Source organism: Zeus faber (genome assembly GCF_960531495.2).
Source record: "Zeus faber genome assembly, chromosome: 11".
In the NCBI taxonomy this organism is placed as follows: domain Eukaryota; kingdom Metazoa; phylum Chordata; class Actinopteri; order Zeiformes; family Zeidae; genus Zeus; species Zeus faber.
The window spans coordinates 26513675-26531393 of NC_137205.1; the positions used below are offsets into that span (position 1 = coordinate 26513675).

Below are 17719 nucleotides of genomic sequence, written 5' to 3' on the forward strand. Positions count from 1 at the left end.
ACTAGAGGCAAATTGGCACCGGTGTGGTCCTTAAAAAAACGTCTTGGGGTTTAATTTGTTTAATTAAAAAAGCGAGCGCCGCCTCAAAAACAAAGGTTATAGAGAATAAGGTGGAATCAAGGCTCTCTGTTCGCATGCAAAACGTGTTCAGGGTCGACGCTGAGTCGTGGATTTGTAACTGGCAAACTTTTGGGTTGAAAAAGACAAACAGATTTGCAGAAGTTTTGTGTTGCCACTTTCAGCTCCCCAAAACACACACGCACACAAAGCGGGTGCGCACGCACGCACACACACACACACACACACACACACACACACACACATATATATACATACACACACAAATACAAAAACTTCAGGCAGAAAACAGGCGCACACATTTCCACATGCAGGCGTCCAACGACAGCTTATGCATTTTACGCCGGAGCCCGTTCGCAACAGACTGGGAAACTTCAAGATGCCACGGGTCGGGCAAAGTTAAATACACACACACGCGCATGCACACACACACACACACACACGCACACAAACACACACACACGCACACACATGCACGCACACACACACACACGCGCGCGCGCGCACACACACACATGCACACACACGCGCGCGCACACACACACACATGCACACACACATACACGCACACACACGCACACACACGCGCACACACACACACACACATGCACACACACATACACGCACACACACACACACACACATGCACACACACACATACACGCACACACACACACACGCACACACACGCGCACACACGCGCGCTCGCAGATTTTCCGTGGGTTTGTTTGTTCAAAGCAGCTCAGCACCGCAGTGAGTCCCGTGTCTCCGCACAGTGACGGGGAGGGATACGCAGCGTTGAGCTGGGACCGTCTCTCTACTTCCCCAAACCCAGCCCCGCACGCCGCCCCGCATCCTGTCGTCTGCATTTATTTATTTGGATTTCAAGAAAAAAACGCCTCCCCCCCCCCCCGATCGATTTCAAACGCTCTGTATTTATTTCGCGTCGGCCGGAGCCCGGGCGGCACGACCGGTGCTTTTGAGGAGCCGGGGGTAGAGGAGCGCCGAGGTGGGATCGCCCCGTCGGACGGAAGAGGGGCGGCCCGACGGGGTGGATGCAGGGGAGGCGAGGGCGGGTGGAGGGAGCGCGGCGACGCAGCAGGAGAAGCGGGTGGCAAAGCAACCCCCCCCCCCCCCCCCGTAGGGTCCCACAAACACGTGTGACATGACATCACTTTAAGCGATCCCAAAAAAAACAATTCTGTAAATGTTCTTCATGTGTAACGTGGATAGTAAATGTGTTTGTAGGTCCGGCCGTGAACACACACAACCTGCAAACTTTCGCCTTGAGCTCGTCCCTTTGTTTTATTGGACTGGATTTGTCAAGATTCAAGTAAGTAAAATGTCTTAAATACGTTTCGTTGTTGTTGTTGTTGTTGTTGTTGTTGTTGTTGTCGTTGTTGTTGTCGTTGTTGTTGTTGTTGTTGTGGTTATTACAGTGTCTAGAACGTGTAGATGTTTAGTTGTTGTGGAATTCATTCATCAAATTAGGTTTTGAGCTTGTTATGTCTGTGTCAAAGCCGGCATGTGTACTTCACACCTTACATGGGGACATATGGGGAAAAAATACTCGAAATAAATAATATATATCATATAGAAATGTAATATATAGAAATATTATGTCTTTGATGATGCTCTATAACTAAGTTACAGTGTGTTTTCTCTGTTCAAATTTTGATTTGAAACCAGAATAAATAATAATATATGAATAAATGATTGCTGATTGCAGTATTTAAAACTCTATCTGTATCTTATGTATGTATCAGTTATAAACACATTTAACTGATCCTGGGCGCTTCTTTTTGTTCTGGGGGAAACCGGTTGCATTGTTCAGGGACAGGTGAGAATGTTCCTGAACGCGGTGGTGTCAGTGTTGTGGGGGGAAGGGGGGGGGGGGGGGGGGTGGATGAGGAGGGAGCAGAGCGGGCAAAGCCAGACAGCGTTGTGTGAACGCAGTGGAATGTGTGAAGGATTACGATTAATTTGCATTGAAATGATTTAGCCTGGAAAAATACCTAGTTCTTCGCCCCGAACACTGTACACACCTTACCTGTTAATGCACTACAGTGTACTGAATTCAGTATAATACTCATATCTATTATTGATACATATTTATTTATTAATTTAATAAATACTTTTTTTTTTTTTACTTTTTCCGTTTCAGAATTTCCATTTCCCAGCCAAACAAGCATGCCGCGCCCCGCGACAGGCACAGATGATGCCGTTTCCCTCCACGCACCACTGGACCACTTCCACAAGTTTGCGACTCAGGCTCTGACCAGAAAAAAAAACAACAACAACAACAACACACAAATGAGTCGAGCTTTCGAAAGAGCGGAACATCTATAAACACCAATACCAAGGGAATTGAGAAGGCGATCGGCACGTACCCGAAGATGGCCCTCGGGCAAATGTCTGGGGGCCCTGTGTGTTTTGGGAGGGCAGACGCGCGGTGCACCCCTGTGTCCTCCGGCTCGCCAGTGTCCTCGCTGTGATCCACGCAAAGCTCCCGGGTTTTCCAGGGAGGAGATACTGAACAGGAGACGGTTTCGGGGGGGGGGGGGGGGGGGGGGCGACCCGAATTCCGCCGTCCTGCGCCGCACCGTCCCCAGCAACGCGTCGGGGGAGTGCACACCCGGGACGGCTTCCGGTCAGGGCGCAAACAGGGGGCCTGGTGCAGCCTGCAGGCCGTGGCTGGAGCGCGCGGAAAAGAGGAGGAAAAGAACCGTCTTTGCGACTGTCATTGCAATTGAACATGGCTGAACATTTGGACTAAGACGAAATATTTGGGAATCCTGTTTTTTTATTTTTATTTTTTTATTTTTTTTTATAAAATTACTAATAAAAAAGCAATCGACCCTGCAAACGACACCCTTAGTTGTTCTATTTGTTCAGACAATGTGAATACAAATACAGAAGTTAGGGCTCGACGTTGCATATTACATAATTTCCCTAAAAAAAAAATGTAAAACCCTTTTATTTCTGCATCAGAGTCCCCTAACGACATCTGAAAAGTGAAGGGAAAAGGTTTGCTTATTCTTTTCTATTCCGAGTTGTCTGACGGAACCAGCTCCGCCCCGTTTCCGTTCACGTGTCCTGCAGCCACAGCGGCGCCACAGTCCGCCCGTCCAGTCGGGGAAGGGAGGAGCCACTAAGGGGGCGGAGCCTTCGGGCCGACCACCAAACATCGCCCTTCTGCTCGACACGAAGGGATTGCGTGGGCCGAGGAGTTTTTTCGTTTGCGTTGATCGATCATTCGCTCAGCGCTCAAACGAAGCAGCGAGATAAAAGGGGAAGTTGCCTTCACGTACATTTGGCGTATTCTATCCACGCGGAGCCTTTAATTTGGCCTGTCGCAGTTATTAATCACAGAGAGTGTTTCCAATCACCGCGACACAGAAGGCGGTGCGGCTCACAGACACTCTCCATCAGGACCGTTTGTGTCGCGGGACAAAGGTTCCCTGATGGAGTGCATCCCTTCATCCATCCATTCATCCATCCATCCTTTCACCCGTCCGTCCATCCATCCGTCCGTCCGTCCATCCATTCACGAACGCAGCGTGTAATGGGCGGTGTACTGCAGCCGCCTGCGGAGCGAGCCTGAATGTGAAGTACATTTGACTGCACCTCCATCTCTCCCAGTTTTAGGCGCTCGTCGCCGCAACCACTTCATTGTGCCGAGAAGAACATCCGTCCTCCAGGAGCGACGTGGGTTTTGTGGTGCGAGGTGGAGACATCACGCGGCCGGGGGGGATTAATGCAGGGCTCGTCCGTGACTGGGGTCCGGGTAGCGGGCGGAGTGGTTTCAACGTGGACGTCCGAGGTTTTTTTTGGTTTTTTCCTGTGACGTTCATTTACAGTACATATTTAGTTTCTATGTGTTTGCATGTTCTCTCGCTGGGCATCGCCCTGTTTATGTCGCCGATTCGCGGCCGACGTGGGTCACCTGCTGGAGGTGTTTCCCACAACGTGCAGCTTCACCTTCTGTCGAGTGACACCAGGGTTCTGGTATGTGTGTGTGTGTGTGTGTGTGTGTGTGTGTGTGTGTGTGTGTGTGTATGATTTACTTACTGTCTACTCAACTCTTTCTCTACTCGACCTCCACTCTACCTCGACTATTTGTATACTATACGTGCGCTCTACCTCTACTCTTTCTGTTCTATATCTCTACTCTAACACTACTCTTTCTGTACTATAGCTCTACTCCACCTCTACTCTACCTCTACTCTTTGTGGTGTGGTGTGTGGATGGGATGGTTTGAGCAGCCACACCTGACCTGGATCTAGGTGATTGGGTCAGAGTGGCTGCATACCTGTTGCTCACTAGCCCAACCAATGAGCAATAGGCTCACCGCACCACACTCTTTCTATACTATACCTCTACTCTACCTCTACTCTACCTCTACTCTTTCTATACTATACCTCCACTCTACCTCTACTCTCTCTATACTATACCTCCACTCTACCTCTACTCTTTCTATACTTTACCTCCACTCTACCTCTACTCTACCGCTACTCTTTCTATATTATACCTCTACTCTACCTCTAGCTCGATTTTTTCTATACTATACCTCTACTCTACCTCTACTCTTTCTCTACTCTTTCTATATTATACCTCTACTCTTCCTCTACTCTTTCTATACTCTTTCTATACTCTTTCTATACTATACCTCTACTCTACCTCTACTCTTCCTCTACTCTTTCTCTACTCTATCTCTACTCTTTCTATACTATACCTCTACTCTACCTCTGCTCTACCTCTACTCTTTCTATACTATACCTCTACTCTACCTCTACTCTTTCTACACTATACCTCTACCTCGATATTACTATATATTATACTATATATACCATTTATTATACCTCTACTCTTTCTCTACTATACCTCTACTAATATTTCCCTGTATTCAACTTCTACTCTGTCTCCTCTTACTCTGCTCTACCTCTACTCTTCTTTTATTCTACCTCTCCTCTACCTAGCCCGACTGTACCTCTACTCAAACTCTATTCTTCCTTTCCTCTACTCTACCTCTACTCTTCCTTTACTCTACTCCACCTTGTTCGGCTGTTCTCTGAAAGTGGAGGTACACTTAAAAAGAAGGAGAGGTTTTGGACCAAAAAGACGCCTTCAGAACCAGATCAGAACAAGCGGAGGCGGTGATCTGGGTGCTTGCTGTTGTTCCCTGCGCACGCCCCCGAGGCCAACTCTGTCCTTCGCCTTTATCTCGCTCTGAGAGCTCCCCCCTTTGGTCGCCATTGGTCCGAACGCCGCCGCGTCACGGGAGGGGGGGGGGGGGGGGGGCGGACTTCGACCTCCCTTTCCCGGCTCAGCAAGCTTGTTTTGTTTTTTTTCCCCCCCGGAGCCGCAACATCGGGAGCAAGTTTTATCGATACCGTGTCTCCTCAGATATGAAGCGGTAAACAAGGCTGAATCTGAGTCAGTGTGTGCGTGTGTGTGCGTGTCTGTTTTTGCTCCTCCAGCCTCCGGTGTTCTGGTTTTCCTGTGTTTTTATTTGAGGTCTAATTGGCTCCTACTTGTATGACACAAACATTCTGAAAGCCAGGGAGGGGTGTTTATTTTGAGGAGCACGGCGCCCAGACGGCGGCTGAGGTCGATAAAAGCCCCGGTCACTATTTAAGGAGATACGCGTACTGTCAATAAATTACATTGAGTTTGATTTCGCAATTTTTTTTTTATTTCCGGCCGAGCCACTCCCACCTCCTCTGGCTGTCGCATTGGTACTTCTTTCACCGCAGGGTTCGTCTTGAGTTCCCGCTGACGGTGTTCTGGGCCACGTTCTTCGGTGCTTCTAACGCCTTTGGTTCTCGCGTCCTTTTGAGTGCAACTCCACCTCCACCTCCACCTCCGACCTACTCCACCCCCTGCCGCCACCGCCACCTTTACTCTACCTCCCACTGTTCTACCTCTACCCTCCCTTCACTCTAGTCGACTCTACCTCTACCCTACCTCTACTCTACTCTCCTTCTACTCCACTCTACTCTATCTCTACCCTACCTTTGCTCTTCTCTACCTCTACCTCTACCTCTAGTCGACTCTGCCTCTACCCATACTCTACCTCTACTGTACTCTACCTCAAGTCTACTCTACCTCTACTCTACTCTACTCTGCTCTATCTCTAGTCAACTCTACCTCTACTCTACCTCTACTCTACTCTACCTCTACTCTACCTCTAGTCTACTCTATCTCTACTCTACTCTACTCTGCTCTACCTTTAGTCTACTCTACCTCTACTCTACCTCTAGTCTACTCTACCTCTACTCTACCTCTACTCTGCCTCTACGCTACTCTACCTCTACTCTACCTCTACTGTATTCTACCGCAAGTCTACTCTTCCTCTACTCTACTCTGCTGTACCTCTAGTCTACTCTCCCTCTTGTCTACTCTACCTCTACTCTACCTCTACTCTACTCTACTCCTACTCTTTCTCCTGTCTACCTTTACTATACTCTACCTCCCACTACCTGTAGTGTAATCTCTGTTTATGTACTTGGAGCTACACCCACCTCCTGCGTCTGCGTTGTGTGATGTTTTGCCGACGCGGCCCCAACCACGTTCAGCCTCTCAACGCCTCCCGCTCTGCCTAATGAGACACTGAGTGTTATTTCTGTCATTTCTGGGCAGATTTATCCCCCGCTCAGGAATGTTCCCCTTCAAAGGGGAGGCCCGGCCTCCCTCCTCGCCTTTTTTAGCGCCGCATTGTGTGAATGATTTGTTTGCGTTTTCGGTATTAACGGCGCGAGCGCCACGATAGGGGATCGCCGCCTCGCCTCACCCTCGGCTTGTCACCGCTGCCGAACCCGACGCCGGCCTTGTCACAACGCGCGCTAATTAAGGAACGGAGCCGCTATTCCCAAACGCTGTTCAGCCGATCTGCGGAAGTAATGTTTACTGGAAATGCATAATTAGTCTCTGAGATAGCGAACACCTAGTTCTCATCTGGTCGACCGCTTTCGCTGTAAAACACAATATTTTCCTTTAGTTATTTTTCTGTGTCCTTGATTTCGGAACGGAATTCTTCCTTCAGATTTGTTCAAGTCTTTTGACGTTTTTACAGTCATGCCGGGGAAAATGTCCAGATTGTTGATGACATAAAATCATCATTATCGTGGTAAAAAACGATATAGGTTCGGATAGACTGATCGGCGCTGCGGAGCTGTTCCGGTTCAGAGCTCTGCTCCCAAAAAAGGTAAATTAAAACACTATGTTTTCATTGTAGATGTTTTTTTAATTTACTCCATTTCCTTCTGCTACATAGCAGATCGCAAGTCGCTTCTTGGGCCAAACGCCCCGCTCGGGGCGCTCTCGCTCTCCAAGCAGGAAGTGATATGTCAAGGCAAACTTGAAAACTGTTATTCCCCCGTCGGCCATCACCACAAGTATGACTTTTACTGTAGCTACTAGCTCGCTCCTTTTCACCATACATGTGTTTGAAGGGCAGAGCACCCAGACGGACGTTTGATTTAAAATTCATATTAAAGATGATCAAATAAACTTATTAAACAGAGGGAATTAGATATAAAAGTCTGCCTCTAATAGAAGCCTGCTTCCAACTAAGGCCTGGTACCCTTTGCGGTTGAGGTAAATGGAATCCCCGGTCACTATTTGAGGAAATACGGTTTTATGTTTTATTGTTTCATCGAGGCATTTTATGGCATAATATTATATTGTGTTTTTTTACTGTGATTTTTTTTTTACGTCCTGCCTGGAGGCGCAATCTCCCCCGTGCAATCGGCACACGGAGCAATGAAGATTTTTCATTGAGTCCAATTAAACGACTTGCAGCCTAAGTGCATGTCGCTGTCAGTGCCCAGGTCTCCGCTCCTCCTTCCTCTCCTCCACCTCCTCCACTATCATGGAGGTTTGTTCAGGTTTTAGAGGCTCCTCAGGCCACAGCAAACTGTCTGATATGGGACTCCCCCAGTGTCGTTCAGAAGGTTAAACAGTACATCTGTTAATCCCAAAACCATCAGTTGCACCATCACATAACTTGTGCAATAATATATGTGCAATAACACTGGTATTACACTGTACATACTGTAATAAGCTAGGTAGTACAAAGTAATAATTCATATTAATCATTTATACCCTATTAACCCATACAAATTTGTGTATAATCCTGTGCCTTTTTGTATTTTCTGTATTTTTTTTTAATATATATCTGACTATTTCTGTTTTATATTTTTTGGCTGTTTGTATATATTTGACTATTTTTCTTTTTCCTTTCCTTTTATTTATTATTATTTATTTTAACTTCAATTTTTAGTTTTAACTTGAAGTGCATTATTATTTTATTATTTATGCTCAATTTGTTGGGACTCTTAAGCTTTTTTTTTTTCAAATGCAAATCGCACCAAACCTCACCAGAACAAATTCCTCGTATATATGTAAATGTGTTATGTAAATGTTCCCGGCGGAATCAGTCTGGATTGAAACAGACTCGCAAAACCGAGCGTTCGCCAAGCGTCGGAACTGAGTGAATCCTGGATGTGAGAGGGTCTTTCGCGAGAGCTCTCCATATCGATCCCCCTGCTTTCCTCCTCAGAACCGCGGCTGTTCTGCTCTGTTCCGTTCTGTCCTGGCTCCCAGGAGGTTCCGTCGGGATGATGGGAACTTACTCAAGTCTGATCCCGCCCTGAACAGGAACATGGGCGTCCGTGTGCGTGTCCTTGTCCAGTCAGAAGTCGGACGGAGAGATATTGATGAGTGTGCGCGCATTTCCGAACGTGCGCGCGCGCTTGTGTGTGTGTGTGTGTGTGTGTGTGTGTGTGTGTGTGTGTGTGTGTGTGTGTGTGTGTGTGTGCCTGTGTGTGTGTGTGTGTGTGTTGGGAAAGCATGCGCGTACGTGCTACTGTCGTGGCCGCCGGCTCTCCCAATGGCCGGTAATGGTTTGGACCTGGAGATTGGATCCGCTCTCCTCTCTTGTTGCATATTATGCAAGCAATTATACCTTTGGCCTCCTAACGGGCCAGCGCTGTTATCAGGTAGAAACAGACCCTGCACCCCCCCCCAGCAGTGCGTGTGTGTGTGTGTGTGTCTGTGTGTGTATGTGCGTGTCAGCATGGATGCTGATGCACATTTTACTGTAACATTTATTTCATGTTCCTCCAAGCCATTGGAGCAGGTAATACACTGAACCTAACACTCCCTGTTTCCTCTCTCTCCCCCTCTCCCTCTCTCTCTCTCTCTCTCTCTCCCTCTCTCTCTCTCTCCCGCCCCCCCCTCGTTTGCCCTCACAGAACCAGGCGGAGGCCCACTACAAGGGACACAAACACGCCCGAAAGCTTAAGGCCATCGAGGCCCAGAAGAGCCGGCAGCGAAGAGGGGGGGAGGCCTCGTCCGGCGGGAGGGAGAGGGCGAGGGAGAGGGAGAGAGACCGGGAACGGAGCAAGACCCCCGCCTCCGAGACGGTGCCCCCGGCGCTGCCGGCACTGCCGGCACTCCCGGCGCCCCCAGCGCTCCCGGCGCTCATGGATGCCAGTTTGATGGAGGGAACAAGTGAGTAAACTGACACAGAGAGAGAGAGAGAGAGAGAGAGAGAGAGAAGCTGCTTTCCCACACAGGAACAAAACAGGAACCATTTTGGGCCCTGGACCTCCTGGAGTGGGGGCCTTTGCAGTCTTTGCCTCAAACAGCTCTTGGTTTCTTTCCCAGCCCACCAAGGAATTTTTAATTTTTCACGTCGCTCGCGTTCGACCAAACTCCACCCCACTGGTCCCCCTGAAAAGTACCACCGCACCCCCCCCCCCCCGGGAACTTTTTTAGGGACCAATTTCAGCGCTCACTCCGCTCCTCCAGCGCAAAGGGACCTAAGTTCCTAAGTAGCGGGAACTAAGTTACCGTAGTTCCCGAAATGGTCCCTCCGGCGGAGCGGGTCCTAAAAAAGACTCCGCCCTTTCTCCTTGTTCTCTCTGTTGTCGTCCATCCATCTCCTCTCCATCACCTTCCCCCACCTAAAAACCACCTTGGTGTTTTCATCACTGCTCCGACTCGTCCTCCTCCTCGCTCCATCTCGGCCAGGGGTCAGCAACCCTCGGCTCCAGAACCGCTTGTGGCTTTTTCATCCCTCTGCCGTGGCCCCCTGTGGCTTTGAGAAAATAGTGTGAATAAATAATGGCTATTTAATTTAAATACATTTTATTCTTTTTAGAAATGTTTTTCAATGTAATAGTTATGATTCTGGAGATTTAGGCGATCTTGTAACATTGAAATAAAACATGTTTTAATATTTTGTCGATCAAAATATGCGTCGCACCCTGTATGCCTCACCTGTTGCCGACAGGCTGGTGACTTATTTTGAGAAAAAAACAGAGGAAGATAGAACGTTAAAGTTCGTTTCATGGAATGCGGAGCGGAATCGAGACATGGAATGTCATTCCCGACATGTATTTGAACATGAACCAGTACGCATTTGGGGTCCTGGGAGCAAGTACGTTGATCGTTGCAAAAAGCAAAAATCGGTCGCGACTCCCTGATGACAGCGAACAGTCATGTGTGAAGCTCAAAGTGACATCATACACGGGGTATGGAGAAGCTCAAAGTGAAGTTCAGGGGCAGAAATCGCATTAAGCAGGCGAGAGAAACAAGCTATTAATTCTGCAAATATAGATATTTATATGGGACCCTGAACTGACGTAGTTGTGTTTCATATTCAGGTCAAAGGTCGACTGCGGCACGCGACTGAGGAAATAGTGGCAGATGACGGCACTGAAATAGACTTAAGTCCTGATAAAACATAAACTAACATTTTTTTGGCCCCTCATAATGAAAGTGAATATTTATTTTTTTCAAATCCGCAAATTAGTGAAGGACCTGCATTTTGTATTTCATTTCAAAGAAAAATGATTCGGGCCAGTATTCTTTTTTTTAAGTGTTCAAAAGAATTTAGTGTTTTTGCTGTGTCAAGCACAGAAAAAAAAATGACAGCCTTTATCAGTTTGTAGTTCTTTTATTTCATAAATGCAACAAACTACAGTTCTTACATACAGTACATAGCATAAGTGTCACAAAACTATACTGTATATCCGGTGTTATCTTCATTATAGCGGTCAAATAGGTTTTGCGGCTCCGGGTGGGTTTTATTTGGTGGGAATCGCGCCCAAATGGCTCTTTTAATGCTGAAGGTTGCCGACCCCTGAGCTAGGCGGTTCTCAACGTAGGGTCCGGGGACTCCCAGGGGGTCCTTCCAGAGGTTCCAGGGGGTCCTTCCCCGGCAAAATGAATAATAGTTTTAACTTCACCGTTATTCATCTCACAAAGGCCGTGCAATGATTTGGATCCTAGTTTCACTGTTTATCTCCCTCGCTGTAGTAAAGGCTCTGAATCAAATGTGGGGAGTTGGGGAAAGCTGCCCCGGCCTCACCTCTCTACCCTCCCCCGCCCGAGTCGACTTTTCCTTGAGCGTCCTGCTCCTCCCCACTCCTCCCCGAGCTCAGAAACTTCACAAAGTTCAAAAAAAATCTAAAAAATCCTCTCCCCCACCCAGTTGCTCCGCCCTTCCCCCCCTCCACACCGACCCCCCCCCCCTCAGCGGCAAGGAAAAAGAAAAAGAAGGAAGACTCTGTTAATAAATAAAGTGTCGGGGCGGAGATCGATCACAGTCTCTCTTTCTTTTTTCTTCCCTCTTTTTTTTTCCGTTCTTCCCGCCTTCTGCTCCGTGTTGTTGTTATTGTTCTTGTTCTTGTTCTTCCTCCTCCCTCCTTTCCTCCCCTCCCTCCCTGTCAGGGGGTGAATTGTTCTCTTCCGGTAGGCTTCGCCGCCGAGCTCGCTCTATTCAAGCGCGGCTTTAATTGCGCCGCATAAAAGAATTACAAACTATGCGGGGGCGGAGGGGGCGGAGGGGGCGGAGGGGGAGGGTGGGGGGGTGGCTGGAGGCTTTTTTTTCGTTTTTTTCCGCCGTTTGTCAAAGCCAGCGTGACGCTCGGAGAATCGCGAGGAGCTTGTTTAACAATAGAGGGGGAGGAACAAGAAAGGCAAAACGGGCGTTGCGGCGGCGCTCTGCGTGGAGGCATCGTTGATGATGTGCAGGTATCCTGAGGAACATCTCGGCGCGCGAGAACATCTTGCAGGGAGTGTGTGTGTGTGTGTGTGTGTGTGTGTGTGTGTGTGTGTGTGTGTGTGTGTGTGTGTGTGTGCGTGTGCGTGTGCGTGTGCGTGTGCGCGTGCGCGTGAGTGTAAGGATTGAGACCCCGAGGTCTGAGTAAATACGTGTTGAAGCATCTCAAATAAACGTTTATTCCTCGGAATTGTTTTTCGGGTTAAGTCCAAGGCCGGCACCTGAAAGGACTTTTTTTTTTTTTAATTGAGATTAAAATAAAGACAACATTTATTTACTTGTTTTTAGAAATCAAATTAAAAATGGATGCACAAGTGATCCCACGCGGCGGTCGGGTGAAGTCTGCGTGATTCAAGTATTTATCCTGGACGTACTGTATAAATTTGTCCACATCGATTGGCAACGACTGGACGGCGGCGTCTGCTGATGTCAGCACAGCGCCTCCATCACCCTCCCACGTTGCTCTCGTCTCCGTCTAGATGTTTAATTCATCCGTCCAAAAGGAGTGGGCGTTGAGACGCGCCTCTCTCTCTCTCTCTCTCTCTCTCTCTCTCTCTCTCTCTCTCTCTCTCTCGCCCGCACCTCACCTCACTCCCCTCTTCTCCACTCCCCCCCCACTCCCGGAGGGATAAAATAAAAAAATAAAATAAAATAAAAAGATGCTCTCTGAGTTGAATTCGAAAACACACTCGATGGAAGGAGTATCAGAGAGAGGGATGGACACAAAGGCATCGGCTGAGAGAGAGAGAGAGAGAGAAAGAGAGAGAGAGAGAGAGAGAAGGTCTATACACCGTCACACACACACACAAGCCTGCACACACACACACACACACACACACACACACACACACACACACACACACACAAGCGTGCACACACAATGGCACGCCGTCGTTGCAAGTCTCCTTCGGAAGGGGGAAAGTGGACAAAAGACTCTGATAACGCTCCTCATCAAATCACATTTTAATATTGAGCGGTTTGCAGGAAGGGCTGTGAGTGCTGGATGAAGGAGCGAGAGATGAGACGAGATGAGGGGGAAGTTAAAGATAAGACGAAATGAATGAAGGGGGGTGGGGGGGGTGGTGGAGGGGGCGAGGGATGAGAGAGAGAATAGGGTTAGGTCAGTAGAGGGACCAAGCAGATAAGTCTTATCTGGGGGTTTTGTGCGGTGAATAATTTCACATTTCCAAGGCAGCTCCTTAATAAAAAATACCCAGCCGCGTGATTGGCCTGCTGTGAAATTGAAATTCACCGGAGCGAACGCCGGAGCGCGCCACAATGCGGACGCCGGGGAGTGGGCGGAAGGACCGGCGCTCCGAATGAACACATCTGAACTCCAGATACGTGCGGCGGGAAAAGCGAGAGCCGTCGGGGGCGGGCGGGACGTCGGGGACTCGGGGCGTGTGACCGGGCCGTCGGCCGCCGGGAACCAATAAACCGTCCTTCACGCTCCGTCTCCGGGGAGGCTCGGCGCTAGCACAGCGGGAACCAGAGATCCAGAACCTCAAGGCCTTCATCCCCCTCGCCATGCACCTCGAACTTCACTGTGCCTCCAGCTGGGGGGAGGTTCCGGAGAGGCCAAGTTCCGGTCGATATATTAAAAAAACAAACAAAAAAAAACAAAAACACGAGGGTGGAGGACTGTAGGAGACAGAGGGGCGAATTTTTGCGGCCGCTAAACCTTTCCATGTCCCGCTTGGGAAGCTCGTGAGGCGTCGTGCGATAGTTTTTCTTTTGTCCTCCGCTTCAAATCACGCCGTCTTCATTTCACAGTCTGAAGGTGTGCGTTTGAAAACACCGACAGCACCGACCGACTGGGATATTAAATCCCAAATACGGTTTCTCTCTGTCACGTTGGCGTCTGAAAAAAGACGTCATTTTTCACCTTCTCTCTGCCGGCGTCCCGCCTGCTGCGGCCTTGACGCAAAGCCACCATTTACGTTTTGCCATATGGATGATTGCAATCAGACGCAAAACAAGGGCAAATTGCACTCCGCCGCAAAACCTCATGGGCGCCATATCATCAGTGCAATACCTTACGTGAACCGGACGTTTAGACGCCGCAGATAGCGGGCGCAATTGACGCGCAATCCATGGCGCTTGTCAGCGGCCGCGGTGCATTCTCTCTGCTGCTGTGGGATGGAGGGATGGCGGAATGGAAGGGCGGAGGGATGGCGCCGCACGGCTGGTGACGAGCATCTACTGCCCCCCAGCTTTGTGGGGTTGATGCCTCCTTGGAGGGGGCAGCCAGCCTGTCAGCCTGGTAATGACAATTTCACAGCAAGGATTTGCCCAAGGAGAGGTTTTAGAGAGGTTTGCCCTTGATCAGTGGAGGCAGCCAAAGCTCTGAAGGCTTAGTGTGTGTGTGTGTGTGTGTGTGTGTGTGTGTGTGTGTGTGTGTGTGTGTGTGTGTGTGTGTGTGTGTGTGTGTGTGTGTGTGTGTGTGTGTGTGTATATTTACCCTCATTTTGGAGTTTGAGGGGTTCAGGTCGTGCAGGAATTCCAAGATATATTTACACTTCAAGCCTGTGAGCTCTAATTGGACTGGTAGGACTTCGCTTAGATCCCTTTCAAATTGAATAAAACTTATGATTGCACATATGACGTTGATGCTAACACCCGCACTTTGCCGCCGCGCGATGTGCAGAGTTAAACTCTGCGGGTAATTGGCTGTCTCTGCTCCGCCAATACACCCGCCTTTGATCTGACAGGGTGCCAATCCGTCCGGTGCTTCATCCCATCACATGCGCTCGAGAGGGCGTGAGGGCTTGATTGACGAGGCCGCTGACAGGACGTGTTGTCTGTGGGCGGGGAGGAGGAGGGGATCACAGCCTACACCCCCTCCCCTCAGCCCCCAGACCCGGCAAATCGCCACGCCGCGTTCTGGCGCCGTGCAAATACGGCGGCAACCCGCGTGACGAGGAGTCATCCGTCACTTACCGCCACGGCCACTTCCAGGCCCGGCTTTATTGATATTTAAACACCTTCACCGCTCCCCAGCTAGGCTGCGTGAAATATCTGAAGCGGCCATTAGTGAATGAGCTCCTTTATCGAGCGGGACCTCTGGATTTTCCCCGGCAGGAGTCTCTGGCTGATGCCATTGATCGGTATCGCCCCCTGCCAGAACCATCTCAGGTGGCCTTGTCTTTTACATAAGCTCCTGGATCGTGCCAATCCCTTCCATATGCTGGGGGCGGGGGGCGGTGCAGGGGCTCAAACAATCCCCCCGGGGGTCACTCTCATTACAGCAAACGGCCGTCTAATCTCAGTCTCGTAGAGCTGCCGTCACCGCGGCGGGGAACACGGGCGGGTGACCCTTATCTCCATGATGAATTTTCTCCGGGACGCAAGAGGGAAGATGGATGGAGGCCCAGTAGGGCCGGCGGGGTGTGGGCGGGCGGGCCGGCGGGCGGGCGTGGTGAGGGAGAGTAAATGAAAATGGAGATATTCATTGAGCGCAAAGCACAGTTCAGCGGGGCTACACTGTGCAACTCCATCAGGAGGGGTGAGGAGGGGTGAGGCGGGGGAGGGGGCGGCGTGTGTAATGGAGCTCCGGTGACTTATCGGCGGGCGGGGTGCCCGACAGTCGATTCGTTTGTTTGTGTTGACCCAGCCCAGGGTCCTTTGCTTGATATTCGAGTCGAGAACGAGGGTGAAAGGGGGGAGCGAAGACAGCGGACGGAGGAAAGATGGCGTTCGTTCCTGCTGCTGGGTCCACTCCGGGTGGTTGGAAACAGAAGGACATGAGGGAACAGCTCAATGTGAGCACATGCGAATGAATGTCCCTTTCACATGTATTAAAATGTTGTGTTATGCTGTAGATTCATATTTGTTTGGTGTTTTTTATCATGCGCCTTAAATTCAGTTCATCGATTCCATTTTTTCTGTTTTTTCTCGTCTCTGTTGTGCGGCAATGCAAAAACAATTTCTTTATTTATCGATAAAATATGTCAGACGCGACCACGCCTTGTCGGATGGAGCGGCCCCGCCCCTTTTGAGATGCGCTTGACGGCAAAGCGCTCTGCCTTCTTCTCTGCCGGTGTGTTTCCCCCAGGCATTCAGTCAGACGCGGAGGCGGCCGCCCTGGAGGACAGACCCCGGAGCTCCGTGATGCTGACCCCCGTGTCGGAGGTCTCCTCCGGGGAGCTGGCCACCATGTCCCCTCCCCAGGCGTCGCCCCCGTCCTCCCAGCTCTCCGAGACGGCCTCCGACACCAGCGCCGCCTCCGACCTCCTGGAGGCCGCCGAGGTCCCCGGCCCCGGCGCTGAGTCGGGGGGCCGGGCGGGCGCCTGCGAGGGCTCGGCCGGCGAGCCCCGCGCAGAGGACGACAAGGACCCAAAGAAGAGCAAAGCGCACCTCCACTGTCCGGTCTGCAAGGTGACCATGAACTCCACCTCCCAGCTGGACGCCCACAACAGCGGTGAGGAAATGACTTCAACACGAGGCTTCTGCTTTCTCCGCCTGTTAGACCAAACATGGCCGTCCCCGGAGCGAGGCGCCTGCTCGCGGCCGTATTTGTGATGTCGGTATTTCACGCCAAATTCAACACATTCCAATGCCGTCGCCACAATCGGTGAATTCACATCCAATAGCAAAGAGGCGTCCTTGCAAACTCTCAGCATGTAATCTGGCGGCTTTATCCGCCATTAACCGGTGAAGCCCGACGGAGCAGCCGGCGGGTCCACGATGCGGTCCGTGTTTGACGAGCTCCCACAAGCTCAGTTTTTAAGCTGAGTTTAAGCTTCTGGCATTAGCGGAAACTAGAGAACTTCCAGGCGAATCCATGGCCGTAAACCATGTCGTGCTTAGTGAGAAGCGGGCGTAGTATACATTGCTTACACAGGCGATCTTTTTTGACAAAAGTGAATGGGCATGACTATTTTCACACGGGTCCCTTGACCTCTCACATCAAGATAATCTAAATGAAGTTGGGCTCACTGGAAGTGAGCCAACTTCACTGGAACTTCACTGGAACTTCACTGGAAGTGAGCCCAACTGCAACAGTCTCACCTTTACAGCCACGCATGCCATACGTCAGCTACGTAGGGTCCATTGGCTTCAGGGTCCTAAACACACCGTGTTCTGCATGCATTGAAAACATGTTATTTTAATTTTGTTTTGTCTTTTCCCTATTTCACCCAAACAGTCATGGAATTGTAGAATTTGGGTACGGCCTCAACGCCGAGAGCCTTGTGGATCCAAGGAGCCCGATTGCGTTCATGTGAAAAAAAAAAAATATGACCTCAAAGTAACCATTTCAATGTGATGACCGCATTTTAAAATGACCCATTGTGACCTCTAGGATAATCGCCGCCTCGTGAAACTCTAGACCTAGAACCTAGACACCGAGACCGTTCAGAAAATTGATGGGATGTCCAGGTACAGTGAAGATAAGTGAGTTTTTCCTGAGCCCTTTTCAGAAAATAGTGCTCGTCATCCAATCGTCAAAATCGCACAAATCTCCAAATTTTTGAAAGTTATTGAAACTGGATCACAGTGATTAAGTTTAAAAAAAAAGTGTTTTTAACGGTCATGAGGTCACGAGGAGGTCTTTTGCGGGGATTTTTC

The 17719-nt window shown here is 49.8% G+C and overlaps 1 protein-coding gene across 1 annotated transcript in view; it reads left to right on the plus strand.

Moving 5' to 3' along the window:
* The window catches only part of znf385c (zinc finger protein 385C), a gene marked incomplete at its 5' end in the record, with an annotated part of 96715 nt that overhangs the window by 74685 nt on the left and 4311 nt on the right, over nt 1-17719 (plus strand). Inside the window, 2 exons of the mRNA XM_080010088.1 lie at nt 9336-9594; nt 16206-16571. Of these exons, the coding sequence (XP_079866214.1) occupies nt 9336-9594; nt 16206-16571 (625 nt within the window). The remainder of the gene's footprint in view (nt 1-9335; nt 9595-16205; nt 16572-17719) is intronic.